Source organism: Macaca mulatta, chromosome 3, assembly GCF_049350105.2.
Source record: "Macaca mulatta isolate MMU2019108-1 chromosome 3, T2T-MMU8v2.0, whole genome shotgun sequence".
NCBI lineage: Eukaryota > Metazoa > Chordata > Mammalia > Primates > Cercopithecidae > Macaca > Macaca mulatta.
Window position 1 is genome coordinate 89,756,073 of NC_133408.1, and position 14,774 is coordinate 89,770,846.

The 14,774-nt window shown below is 40.2% G+C and overlaps 1 protein-coding gene across 2 annotated transcripts in view; it reads left to right on the forward strand.

Annotated features, from left to right (window-relative positions):
• Positions 1-1,692: 1,692 nt before the first annotated feature.
• AMPH (amphiphysin) overlaps positions 1,693-14,774 on the forward strand; it is a 246,900-nt gene continuing 233,818 nt past the window's right edge. For both annotated transcript variants that reach the window (XM_001100126.5, XM_001100038.5), the window contains exon 1: positions 1,693-1,783. In XM_001100126.5, coding sequence (XP_001100126.3) covers positions 1,715-1,783 — 69 coding nt within the window. In that variant the 5' untranslated portion in view covers positions 1,693-1,714. The remainder of the gene's footprint in view (positions 1,784-14,774) is intronic.

A 14,774-nucleotide genomic window follows, 5' to 3' on the forward strand; every position in this document is an offset into this window, starting at 1 on the left:
TGTTTGCTCACATTCTGCACTCTGGCTGGGATTAGCTGAGTGGTTCTTCCACTGGTCTTGTTGATGGTTGCTTGTGTGGCTGCATCCAGCCAGTGAAGTGATTGGAGAATGGGCTCAGCTGGGACATTTTGGCTTCTCTCTCTCTCTCTCTCTGTCTCTCTCTCTCTCTCTCTCTCTCTCTCTCTCTCTCTCTCTGCGTAATCTCAGGACTCTCCCTTTCTGCATGGCCTCTCCTTGTTATTTTATTTTATTTTTGCAGCAGGGTAGCTGAATTAGTTGAATTTCCTATATGGTGTCTCAGGAATCCCCAGAGTGCAAAACTTGCCTGGTTTCTAGGTTGGGGGGGACTGGAATTACCATGGCGTCACTTTCACCACATCTTATTGATTAAAGCTGGCCATAGCATCATTCTAGAATCAAGGTGAGGGGACTACAGGACGACACAAGAGTGACTACCAGGTGGCAGCTCGCTAAGGTCTACCAATGTAACAGTTTCCTCCAGAGACGCAGTAGGATGCTCACCTGGACTCATAGGATTCACTGCGAGTGACCACTTCTGACGCCTCTTTGTAGGGCACCACCTGACTTCCTCTCCTCACACTCGCAGTGAGAATGGAATATGAATAGTTTGATCATTGGTCAGAGCCAACAAGAGCTCTGGGTGTTGGGCAGGTTTATCCCTATTATTCGTACTTCTCCCAAGCATTAGTAAGAATAATAGGGATGGTGAGTCCCTGTTAAGGTTGCTAAAAGGTTTCCAAGGAAGCAACAAGTTAGGGGGCCTGGGTCTCCACGGTTGATGTGAAGCTATAAGGAACTTGACTCTTCCATGCACCATTTCTTGAGGTGTCGTTTATTCTAAAGTTTCTGCCCAGCACAGGAATTTTGGAGATGACCAACACACATCGCCTGTCTTCCCGAAGTTGACCCTTCTCAACGCGGGTCTCCCCACCCTGCTAACTCTTGTTTTAAAGTTTAAACAAGTGTCAGCGATGGTCCCTCCCCGCTTTGCTCTCCACCCGCCTCTCTCCTGCAGCTCTAACTTGGTTAGTTTCTCAGCCACGCCCCCTCACTGGGCTGTGAGCCTCCTGAGAGTAGGGCGACCTCCATACCTTCTTCTGCAACACCCAGGGTGGATGGAGGGGGCTCTGTTAGCTGGAGACTTTTAGGAGCAGCAAGGGACCAGCCCCATAACCTCCACTTCAGAGCAGTTCCAATCCAGCTGACTTCCACATCCCCAGGGTTCTTCCTTTTTTTGTCTCCCCTGTTCCTTTTTTTTGCTGGAAAGAATCAGGTCCCCTCACTCTCTCCCAACACGAACTGCGTTAAAAGAACCCCCGAGCTGCCTCTGGGCCCAGGGACTTCTGCTTGGCTTGCTTCCCTTTCTCCTCTCGACACTCTTCCATCATTGAGGACACAATCTGGCTTCTGGCTTTTCCCTCTCTTTTTCTTGGCCTTTTTCCCTTTCTTCCCCCGCCCCTTCTCCTAGTGTCACAGCCAGTCCCGACGCATCCCGCCCCCGCTCTGTCGCTTTAAGCTGGTCCCGCCGCTGCGCCCCGCCCTCACCCCTCCGCGCTCCGCGGCTCCCCGCCGCTTCTCCCGCTCCTCCCCTGCTCGGCCCTCTCCTCCTCCTCCCGCTCCTCCTCCCGCTCCTCCGCGCCGCCGCCAGCCCCGCTGCGCGCTCTGCTCTTCGCAGCTCCCCGGACCCGCAGCCATGGCCGACATCAAGACGGGCATCTTCGCCAAGAACGTCCAGAAGCGACTCAACCGCGCGCAGGAAAAGGTCAGCGGTGGGCGGCCGGGGCTGGGGACGGGGACGCCAGGCGGGGGCTTGGCTGGAGGGCACCGGCTGCGGCGGCGCGGGGCCCGAGCCTCGGGGTGCGGCGCGCTGCGGAGCGGGGCCGGGGCCAGGGATGCGGGGACGCCCTGCCCTCCGCTCGGTGACTGCAGCAAGGCGCGACCCGGGCGCCGCGGGGAGCGGGTCGGGAGGACGGAGCGCCAGGGACCCGCAGACCCCGGCCCCGGAGGCGCGGGATATGTCCAGCCCCGGAGCCCGCCCGGGGTGGCCACTCTCCTGGCCCCAAGCTGGGCAACAGAAGTAGCAGGTGCGGCCGCTCGCTCGCTGCGCCCGGAGCAAAGCGCATCTCCCGGCGCCCGCATCTCCCCGGGTCGGCTCCCAGCGCGCCCGCAGGCAGCTCGCGGGGACGCGGCCCGCAGATTGGGGCGGGAGATTGCGGCAGCAGTCCTTCTTGCGGGGGATTTTGTAGCTACTTAAGCGCAGTAGACAAGAACGACTTAACAGAGAAGCCACCAAAATATCTCTCAGGACCAATAGGGCAGGATCGTGATCACAGAGTGCTGTCTAGTGAGTTCTGGAGTTCAAAACAGAGAGCTAGATACACACACTTTTATTTTTGGTCTGTATGTTTGTGTCCCTTTTGACGCCAGTGTCCTTCTTTAGAAGGTCAAAAATAAATATAACCTGAACCTAATAGTTCCTTTCTGCACATTTCTGCACAAAGAAGGACCTTTTATTGCATTTTTAAAAATCCAGATTACACAGATTGGGTTCTCTGTTGTTTTGCAAGTCCGTCAGTAAATTGCCCACAGTAATTTTTTTCCCCGGAGATGTGCATGAATGGAACCCAAGTCCGTAGCAAGCACAGCCCCAAGCAGGTGGAGGGGAGTTGTACCAGGCACCAGGCTTGCCTGGCTTCCTTGGTGACTGCTGTATCTGACGGCCCTAAGGTCTTCATTTGTGTCCTGAGCAAGGGACATTTCATTGATATTGTAGCTTGAGCATTGTACTTGAAAATCAACACCGGCTAATGAGCCCCATGATTGGTATCACTTGAACTGTGTTCTCTTTTACGTGGCAGTATTTTCCGTCCCCAGGATATGGGATGTTTAGCGTTTTCCTGTTTTACTGGAAGTCGGATTTGCCATGTTGCTCAGGATGGCAATGAATTTCCCTCTTCAGACCCAATCTCAGGCTGCCTCCCAGTTTCAGCTGACCCTGAGTTGCTGAGCAGAGGGGCCACTGATCCCTTTTGTCCCCAGGCCCAGAGGCTTGGTGGCTGCCTCTAGTCCCTCCCTCCACACATGCACACTCTCCATGCAGTAAGAGGATTGTATTTCTTTTAATATCTACCCAAGCTCATCCTGAACTAAAGTGATCCTCCTCCTGCCGCTCCCTCCGCAGCTGAATTAGCAAGGCTGCCTGCTCCTTTCCAGGCCCGGGTTACTTGTGCAGAAAGTAGCCAGGGATCTGCTGGCCTTGGGATCTGGGCCAGGTTTTGTCATCCTTTTTCCACACTTCATTTTACCCACTTGTAGGTACTCCTCCTCTTGCCTTCCAAGTAATTATTTGACTCTTCGGTCTGAGGCTTTTCACTGAATTCACTTTCCATCTGTGAAGGAATTCAGTGGTATGGTCTGCCTTTTCACATATTGAATTATTTCTTAATCTAGGTCACCAGCTGTTAATACGCTCAAAATAAATGAAAAGAAAACCTAATCTCTCTTGCAGAGCCTTCAAGTCCTATGAATTGTCAAAACTCACTTTTTCACGATCAAACTCAAGCGTAATTTATGACTGCAGTTGTGGATGGTGGTCAGTCTTCTATGGGAGGGGGGGGTAAGAGTCCCTCTTGGGGGCTTCAAGCGTCCTATTTTCTTCCCTGGGGAAAGGTGCTGATGAAAAGTGCCTGCCGCACCTAGCATAGGAGGTTCAAACACTAAGAGGCTGAGAGTATAGGTTCTGCCCCAGGGTGAGTTCTGCCCCCATTTCTGAGTCTGTGTAGCATCGGAATATGCTTGGCACAAAGAGAAAAGGGCATGTGGGCATCCAGGTGAAGCAGCCCAGCCCCCAAATGGAGGCCGCCTGAGAATGGAAAGCACAGTATGTTACTGTGGGAGGCTCCATTAGACATATCCCCCCGTGATTCCCTCTTTCCACACCTTTGGCCTCTTCCTCTTCTCCAGAGCAGACTTTCATCTTAATAACTATAGACCATATATATCCTTGAGACCTTTTACTTGTTGTTTTTACAACCAAATTTTCTTAAAAGAGAGTCCACTCCCTTGACTTTCTTATCGTCTGTGCTTCACCTAAAAGCTTGCATACGTTTAGGCTCCAACTGCATGTTCGAAATCACTCTTAGAGGTGACTTATGGCTTTTTATGAATTTTAAATACTTTTTTTTCTTACTGAAAGTCAGTGAAGATTCACTGGAGAAAGGCTGAAATGTGTTAGTCAGCAGAAAAAAACCCAGAAGGCTGAAATGTACATATAAACAGAAAAAAACTCCAGCAAATTAGGAAACACATAATTCTACTACTCGGAAATTTTACTACCATTTGATGTGTATCTGAGTAGATCTTTTTCCACATGTGTATGCATTTATACAAACAAAACAGGCTCATTGCTGTATGTTTGACGACCTGTTTATTTCACTTCATAATTACGAACATCCTTCTATACATGTACATATTTTCCATCAATATTTTAAATTATTGAACACTATTGGAATGTATGGATTATAATGAATGCCTTATCTTTTGAATATTCATTTTCCAGTGTTTCTATAAATAAGTACAAGTCAATAAGTAAATTTGTAGGGAGAATGTTTGCATACATCTTTATCTCCTTAGATAAATTCCTAGAAGAAGACTTATTGTGTCCAAGGTTTGCCTATTTTTATTATAGCCAGATTGCCTTCCAGAAAGGTGTACCAATTTACATTCTCATCAGCAGTCCATGAGACACTTGCCAACTCTGGATAATAAGATTTAAAACAATATTTAGCTATGTCATTGGATAAAATTTGTTCATGATTAATTTCATTTGTTTGATTTTTAAAAAGTAAACTTTTTTGCATTCCTGTTTTTATTCTTGAATTCTGCATTTATATTTTTGCCCATTTTCTGTAGCATTTCCATATTGTTATTAGTAAGGGCAAAAAGTTTATCAATCCTAAGGGTTACAACCATGCTTTCTTCCTTTTCTATTTGCTTTTAAATTGTTTGGTGATTTCTACTGATAAAATGTTTCTGTTGGTGTTTTATGGATATCTACTTACATGTATTGGTTGGTTTTGTCTCGTTTCTCTTTTGTGTGGTTGAATTAGTCAGGATCCTGCTACTTGCAGGTATCAGAAAGCTCAACCCAAACTGGCTTAAGGAAAAAAGGAATTTAATTGCTAATAATAATAATAATATCTAACAATTTATATATGGTTCTTATACATATAAATTTAGATTAGCTTTCAATGAATGAAAGCTATATATTCACATAAGGTATATGAATATCTTATCTATATTAGGCTGTATATGTATTCTTATACATATGTATATATAAAAGTATATGCAGACTATATCTTTCCTTCAGCATTTTTACAGAACTATTTGGTATAACTCTCAATGGCCCAAACTGGGCCTTGTGCCTATCTCTGGAAGAAAAAACATCTCTGAGAGCAAGGGCCAAGACCATGGGTTGGACTAGTTGAATTAGGCCCAAGTCACGAGCCAGTGCAAAAGCCAGGGATGAAGATTCCCCGAATGATATAGACTGTTAGTGGAGGAGGTAGGGAACTCAGAGTACAGAATGGGGAGTGGATGCTGGGCTGGCAAAATAAATGATATTCACAGAGGCGTCCCTAAAAGACATTCTCCATCCCAGGTTTATATAAATAATCACATTTAATATTTGTTCAACATTTTTATGCATGCAGTTAAAAAATATTAGTAAAATACTTGTCATGAAAAACTGTGTATCCTTCGCCTACTTTTTGGTGGGGTTGGTTTTTTCTTGTGAATTTGTTTAAGTTCCTTGTAGATTCTGGATATTAGACCTTTGTCAGATGGATAGATAGCAAAAATTTTCTCCCACTCTGATGATATTTTCTTTTGCTATGCAGAAGCTCTTTAGTTTAATTAGATCCCATTTGTCAATTTTGGCTTTAGTTGCAATTGCTTTTGGTATTTTAGTCATAGAGTCTTTGCCCATGCCTATGTCCTGAGTGGTATTGCCTAGGTTTTCTTCTAGGGTTTTTATGGTTTTAGGTTTTACATTTAAGTCTTTGATCCATCTTGAGTTAATTTTTGTATAAAGTGTAAGGAAGGGGTCCAGTCTCTGTTTTCTGCTTATGGCTAGCCAGTTTTCCCAGGACCAGTTAGTAAATAGGGACACCTTTCCCCATTGCTTATTTTTGTCAGATTTGTTGAAGATCAGATGGCTGTAGATGTGTGGATTATTTCTGAGGTCTCTGTTCTGTTCCATTGGTCTATATATCTGTTTTGGTTACTGTAGCCTTGTAGTATAGTTTGAAGTGGGGCTTAAAACCTAGATGATGGGTTCATAGGTGCAGCAAACCACCGTGGAACATGTATACCTATGTAACAAACCTGCCCATTCTGCACATGTATCCCGTATCCCAGAACTTAAAGTAAAATTAAAAAAAAAAAAAAAGAAACAAAAATAGCAGCCCTCTGTTCCCCTCTTCTCAACCTTCAATCTTTTCAGAGGCAATAGTGCTAACCATGAGATTTCTCAAAAATTTTTGCTTATACAGCTGTTTCTTGATCTATCTTTTAATGTATGGTGAAGATATGTAGATTTAGTGTTTTTATTTCTCCTCTAGTTCTTCCCCTAATTATATACTGAAACAAAAATTGTTATTGCAAAATCTACATTTTAAAGATTGAAGTCCAATTTTTATTGAATAAAGTGCACAAATCTTAAGTGTTCAGCTTCATGAGTTTCTATGTATATGGATATCTGCATCGCTATCACCCAGATAAGCAACAGAATATTTCTTCCATCCCAGTTACCTATCATTTATTTGCCTTTCCTGTTCTTTGTCTTTTTATGTTCATACCTTTTAAATTACTTTACTCTCTTTTCCCTGATGAGCACCTTTACATGTACTTATTGGTAATTTTGATATCTTCTTTTATGAAGTCTCTTTAAAGTCTCTTGCCAGTATTTTATTTGGGTCCCTTGTCTTTCTTCTATTGCTGTTTAGTTCTCTGTGTATTCAGGATATGAGTTCTTTATCAGGTGGACATCTTATATTTTCTTCCAGACAGTGTCTTGCTTTTTAACTTTCTTAGTGGTACCCTTTGATGAGTGGCAGTTTAAAGTTTTCCTGAAGTCTTATGTGAGAATTAAGTTTTTCATGCAGCTTTTTATTTTTCCTGGAGTTAATAATTGCCTTGCCTTTAAAAATTTGCTTATTTTTTAAATGAACTTTAAAAAGTTGTTTATTCTTGCTTCATCAGATATGTCAAATGTTTATCAATATTATTGTTCAAGGTTCAATATATCAAATAGTGTAATTGCTCGTTTTCTCATCCTGGAGATATCCTTTTTGGATGCCTCTGCCCTTTTGCAATAATCTGGGCTGATTTTTCTGTACACCTGCTGCATACGTGCCATCCTCGGTCTTCTTTTGCCAGTGTTGGGGTTGAGGAATGGACCTGAAATCTCAAGTATCCTGTATTCCTGGACTTTCAAACAGTCCCCTGTTGTCAGTGTTGTGTGCTTCATTCTTACCTTCTAGGGTGTGTGGTGGGACCAGGTCGTAACCCTGAGTGTGTTTGTGTGTGTAACTGTGCAGTGAGAATTGGTTGCTTCTTCATTGGTTGTTCCTGTACCTGCATACTTTTTTTTTTCTTGTAGTTTCCTCTGTTCTGCTGATTTCTTTCCATTCTTTCATCTTTTTTAGCTTCTGTAAAATGTATGGAACTCTCTTATTCACTAATGCTGCCTTTCCTGTTCTTGTCCTTGTATGTTCATAATTTTTTACTCCTTTACTGTTGCTTTAGTTGGGCTTTGGAATGAGATGGAAATAAGCACATGCAGTCAACCTGCCATGTTTAACCAGATACCTTTTTATTTAAATACTTGATTTCTCTGGGATTTTTTTCCCCATCTTCTTCTATTTGTGAAATCCAGTGGCATTTATTTGGTCTTACCTCTCTTTGACCTCTATGCAATATTTAAATCAGTGAAGCACTGCCTTTAAACATTTTTTTTTTTTTTTTTACCATGATGCTAGTGAGGAGGATACTCAGGAGGCTGAGGCAGAAGAATCGCTTGAACCTGGAAGGCAGAGGATGCAGTGAGCTGAGATCATGCCACTGCACTGCAGCCTGGGTGACAAAGCAAACTCCATCTCAATAATAATAATAATAATAATAATAATAATAATAATAATGGAGTTAGACTATTTAAATTCTAAGGACCTGCCCAGTGTGATATGCTTTGTGTCATTTTCTCTGTCCCAAGTGATTATTATATAATTGTCTTAGGTGCAATTTTTTTTCATGCATTACATCTTCCAAACTAAATTATAGGTATTTGAGGACAAGGACCAAATATCTTGCGAACTGTATATACTCAGTGATGATGTACTGATTTGCCTTTCCATGTTCTTGCTTGTTAACTTCCCACTCCTGAAAACACATTGTCTTAAAGAATCCTTCCACGATTCTTTCTGTGACTTTTGTGAAAGTATCATAAGGGTTTCATCGTCATTCACTTTGTCATTTTGTGAAAATAGTACAGCAAATGTAATTATCCTTATGGATTCTATACATGGTGGGAACACTATAAATATTAGGCTGAATCATGTGGAATTGTCGTATTTGTAAGTCAAACAGTCAAATATTGGCAGTCATGTGCTTCAACACAATGTTGATTGAGTGATATGGTAAGAAAACAATGTTGTCTCCTTCCATGTGTCTGGTTATGTGACATTTGGATTCTTTTTTGATTGTCGCTTTGCCGATGCCTGCAGTTTTTGTTCTCAAGGAGAAATGTGGACGGTGTGTGTGTCTAAACAGAATGGGAGAAGGAAGATCCTCCTCTGTCAAGGAGATTTGTGCTGTGAGGCCCAGGGCCTTGTCTGTAGAAGAGTAGTTTATACGGCCACGTTTACTTCCGAGGACACTTCAGAGACCAAATCTCTGAGACATATCAGGGTTTCTCTTTTTTCAGATTATCTGAAATCTCTTTTGTTACCTGCTTCTATGTTTTACAAAGCTTATGCCTTCTTTTCCATTAGGGTTATTTTCTCCAGCTGTACTGGAACCTTCAAAAATTAAAAATAATAATTATGGGACATTCTCAACAGAGTAAAGTTTCCTTCTTCTACCTTTTTTGTTAACGCAAACATATATATACTAACGTATCCTTCTTTCTCCAGGAATGAGTACAGCAGAGAATAAGAACTGTAGGAACTCAGATTTTAACATTAATAAAAGTTACCATTCTCCTTTTAAACACAGCATATTTGGTCACATTTGAAAAGCTACCTTTTTTAATAGACCAAACAACTTATCATAACAGAAATATTTGTATAAACAATATGGCCCCCTTTACTTGGTATATGAAATTAGGTTGCATTTATTTAAATATTCAAAGTAAATGATTTCTCCTTCCTACCCAATTATTATGAGAATCTCTTACTCCTCCCTGGGGTCCCTGTCTCTTATGATAATTTCAGGAACCCGTGGTGAGCTTCCCTTCTTTAAATGAGTCAATGGTTTTTGCTACAACTTTGTGAGAAAGGGTTCCTAATGTGAGTCCAGCATTCGGATACTGTTCTCATCCCTGGATGAACACTGCAGGGAACAAGAGCACAGTATGGTGCCCTCACCAGTGGGTCTTAGGGTGGAGGCAGTGGCTGGAAGCCTCTCTCTCCTGGGTCAGACTCAGCTTCAGTATGCCTGAGCTCCACATGTGTGAGCTCTTTACAAATGAATATCCATGAACATTATACAAACCATTCCCAAATTGTACAAGCCATTCTCAAGTTTACTTGTGCATATACACACACAAATTCTCCCTCCCCCAAGATTTGCAAAAAGTACCAGGGTTCCAAAGTTAGGAAAGATTCAATATCCGCACACATTGTGCCTAGAATTATCTATTTCATTCCACGCTACTCTTCCACTTTTGAGAAAATTATCTTTGGGACACACTAAATTGATTCAAAATCCACAGTTTGAAAAACACTACCCTAGAGGACCTCTGGTATCCATTCCTGTAACTTGACTGTCTTTTGGGCCATGGCAGTTCATCTAAGGGTGCGTGTGTGTGTGTGTGTGTGTGTGTGTGTGTATTCATACATACGAATATATAGTTATATATATTACATACATACATATATATGACTAAATTTCAAACAAGAAATATTGTGAAGTACCTTAGGAGAAAATGAGTAGAGAAGGGAAAGAATATTTTTTAAAATGATGCATTTTTCTGATATTTTAAAGTCTGTAAATTTCCACCTTACTGTCCAAACACAATTTTAAAAGACTTTCTAGCCATTTACACTACAGGCCACCTGCATAGAATTTCTGAGAAAATAAGGGGTTCAGTGGGCTCCTGTAAAAGGGACAAAAGATACAAAGGTTCCTTGTGTTGCAGATATAATTTTTCCTACATTCTCAGTAAATGGCTAACATTTACATAATGGAAATGCTATCACCACAGAGTTTAAGGAATTTACCCATGAAAGAATATAGTAAGACCATCTATACAGCATCATGCAAAATTGAAGTGATAATAATCACGATTTTCTGAGACTGCATCTATGGGCCACCTTTCAAGAGGGAAATGCTGAAACATCATTCTTATTGATTTGAAATCTAAATATAAGTGTACCATTTGGCTGTAGATGTACTTCCTAAACACAAATTGACCACATCTCTTCTGAGGAATGATGTCGTATAAAGCCAAGAATAAGATCTTAGTTTTGAAATATTTGCTATGTGATAATCATATATCGATTTTGATCACCCTGAAGCTACTTAGAACAGATGTACAAAAATGACAAAACCACCATTTTGGTCATTTACATCTTACTCTCATGCAGTTATTTAGTTGAAAACTGAGTTCATAAATGGGAAGAGCTTGAATATATAATAATTTAACAAATTAATAAATATATGATTTTTTTCCTATCTTAAAGTGCCTATAACGATTTAATAAAATATGCATAGACCCATGCATAAATGCGCTTTTATCAAGGCACCTAAAAGTTGTTGAGTAAAGGATGTTAAATTTACATGCTCTGTTAGTTATCTATTCTATTGTTACGTCAATCTGGTAGAATTCATTTATTTAGAGCCATTTATTGAGAATCTAATATGTGGAAGGCACTTGCTATAGATTCATGATATAGTAGTTGGCAGAGCTGTCCTGGTTGAGCATACAGAGCTGCAAGAGTTGATAGTGAGATAAACTTTTGCACACACTACTAAGTACATAGTTATTAATTAAAAATAGTAATTTTAACTAGGGAACTAATCTAGAGTCAGAGGATTTGAACACAGTTACTTAAAGAAGGTAGGCTTCAAGCTAAGACCCTAAGAATGAATTGTACCCATCAGACCAGAGGAGTGAGGGTGTGCTTACAGGAGTCAGGAAGCATTCTATACCTCTGACTCTTTGACCTTACTCCTTGAGCATAAATAAGAACTGTAGAATAGAGAATTGACTGCAGACATTGGCCTTATAAATGATCTCTTCTATCATTTGGATATTTAACTAGGCAAAGTGGACCCTAATTGGGATGGTCCTACTGTAGTAGCAGTCCCTCTTTTGTGTGATCAGATTTTTACCCTTGCCTGTTGAAAGGGCCTTCTGGGGCATAGCTGCCCCCTTGACACAGAGCCAAGACACTGGTTCAGAGCTGACTTGCCCTCTGAACTATCTGTCATCCTTTTTACAGTAGCAATAAACTCCAAGCCAGTATGTGTTCATGGATTTGTTGAGAGAAGGGTCCCTTATTTTAAACCATCAGAAATCCAAAAGAAAAAAGAAAGCCCTTATCAAATTATTAAGTGTCACCCATCTATAAAGATGCTTTTGTCTTTAAAAGTCTTAATTGCATTTGGATACCTAACATTTAATCAATTGCATATATATATGCATTTATATATATATACACACACACATATATATAGCATAGATGCATAGATGGTTCAAACCTTGGGAGGATCTCCCAACTTACGGCAGCACTGCCTAGGATGTTGAAGAACAGCGTAATAGCTTTCCCTGTAATTACTCTGTAATTCTTCAATATATGAGACATCTGTGTAAGGCATCCTGCTTCTTTAACATTATATATATATAAAAAATATATATATAACTTCAACGAATTGGTATATAATGTACACTGTACACAGGGGGTGGGGGAGAGAGGGAAAGAGGGAAGGAGAGAGAGTGAGCGAGTAAGAGAAATATAGTTAAGGCTGGCAGCTTGACTTAATTATGGGCATTGACTTGATTATTTTGCAGGCAGTAGTCTTGGACATAGGAATAATCAGCTTGAAGTGATTTTCAGCTTGGAAGGAATCCTAAATTAGGGAAGAGAATCTTTTGTAGCAGACAATCTTTTCCTCTATCTGATAATGGTTACAAAATTTTAAATAGTGTAGATGGTCCAAACATCGGGAGGATCTTCCACCTTATGGCAGCACTCCTAGGATGTTGAAGAACAGTATAATACCTTTCTCTGTAATTACTCTGTAATCTTTAATATATGAGACATCTGTGTAAGACATCCTGCTTCTTTAACTTACAGATTTTTCTAACACAATGTCTTCTCTGAGAGTCTCTAGGGAAATGGTGTCCAGACTTCTGTTCCCATCCCTTTACAAAATGCCTGTGACCATGGGGACCACCGGCATTCCTAAACTATAGATTGAGACCTAAGTCCTTGTAGGTCTCTCCTAGGGACCTATATTGGCCCATAGTTGTTCCTGTTAAGCATAGACAATGAATCCCTTGTAGTTGGAGAAAACATTTTATGTCACTTTAATCTTTTAAAATTTATTGAGGCTCATTTTATAGTCTAGCATATGGCCTATCCTGGAGAATCTTCCATGTACACTTGAGAATAACTGTTTTGCTGTTGTTGGGTAGAGTGTTCTATAGATGTGTGTTAGGATGAGTTGGTTTGTTTTCTTGTTGATCTTCTATCTAGATGTTCTGCCAATTATTGAAACTAAGGTATTGGAGTCTTCAGCTATTACTGCTGCATTGTCTGTTTCTTCAGCTCTGTCAGTTTATCCTTTATGTATTTTAGTGCTCTTTTATTAGGTGCATAGTTATATTTGTTACATCTACTTCATAGATTGACCTTTTTGTCATTATTAAATGTCCTTCTTTGTCTCTAGTAGTAACTTTTGTCTTAAAGTCTATTTTGTCTGATACTGGTGTAGCCATTCCAGTTTTCTTTTGGTTACTATAATATTTGCATGATGTATCTTTTTTTTTTTAAGAGACAGGGTCTTGCTCTGTCACTCAGGCTGGAGTACAGGCACAATCATAACTCACTGCAGCCTTGAATTCCTGGACTCAAGCAATCCTCCTGCCTCAGCCTCCGGAGTAACTGGGACTACAGGCACTTGCCACCATGCCTGGCAGCATGAGATATCTTTTTCATTCTTGTATGTTCAACTTATTTGTGTATTTGAATCTAAATGTTGTCTCTTATAGACAGTATTTTGTTAGTTTTTTAAATCAATTTTGCCAATCTCTGCCTTTTAATTGAAATATTAAATATATTTACATTTTATGTAATTAACTGAAAAGACAGAATTTGTGTTTGTCATGTATATCTTATTTCTCTTTGTTGCTCTATTTTTCATGTCTGCCTTTCGGTGTTAAATATTTTCTGGTATGGTCTTTTAATTCCCTTGTTGTTTCTTTTACAAATAGTTTTTGAGTTATTTTCTTAGTGGTTGCCCTGGGATTACAGTTAACATCTACATTTGTCACAATGGAGGTCAGATTAATACTAACTCAATTTCAATAGTATATAACATTTTTTCTCCTGTATAGCTCCATTTTCTCACTTTTGTTGTATTGTGATTGTCAAACACCTTACATGTTTATTTATTTTATGTTCATCAACAAGATGTATAATTATTGCTTTATGCAACTCTTTTAAATCAGATAGAATAACAATGAGTTATAAGCAATAATACATTTATACTGTCTTTTGCATTAACCTATGTTGTTACTGGATATTTCAAAAATATATTTTTCTTACGAAATGGACTCTGTTTAATAAACAATTATTAGCTCATTTGCTCGTTAAAAAATAAAGCAAGATCATAGTAGGAGATGTCTGGTGTTACTAGCACATTTATTAAGCATAACTCCAGCTAAACATAAGGTAATATAAGGAACTAATTAGTTTTTAGCCATAGTATAAATAAAGGTACACTTACTGTCTGCCAACTGGTTTGGATTATTGAGGAAATGTTTCATACTCCCCTTAGTAGTTTTACAATTCCAGTTTTTTTTTTTCCATTTCATAGTTAGGAGCTAATCGTAAGTATTATTTATGATACCTCAAGATACATGCAACATTTTATACCTTTTTTCTGGGTACCTGTAACTTTTATCAGATTTTCAAAAAGATCTATGACTTAAAAAGCGTAAACACCAGTGAATCTAAAGTATTAAGGGACTCTTGGCTTACATATTTCTGCAAAACTTGAAGAGCAGGCAGGAGAATTAAGTCATCAGTGGATGACACAGCCGCTGGCATCCGGGCACCCAGCATAGTTTATTCTGGGTTTGGTTATGGTCTTTGCCCTTGAAGACTCAGATTATCTAGGCCCCTCAGGATTTGGCCCAAGTATTGTGATAGTTTCAACATAAACCTATGGTGAATGCCTTCTGCCACTCCATGTTCCTCATCATACATCTCTAAAATAATTATTTTGATCTGTTATTTAAGGGATAATAA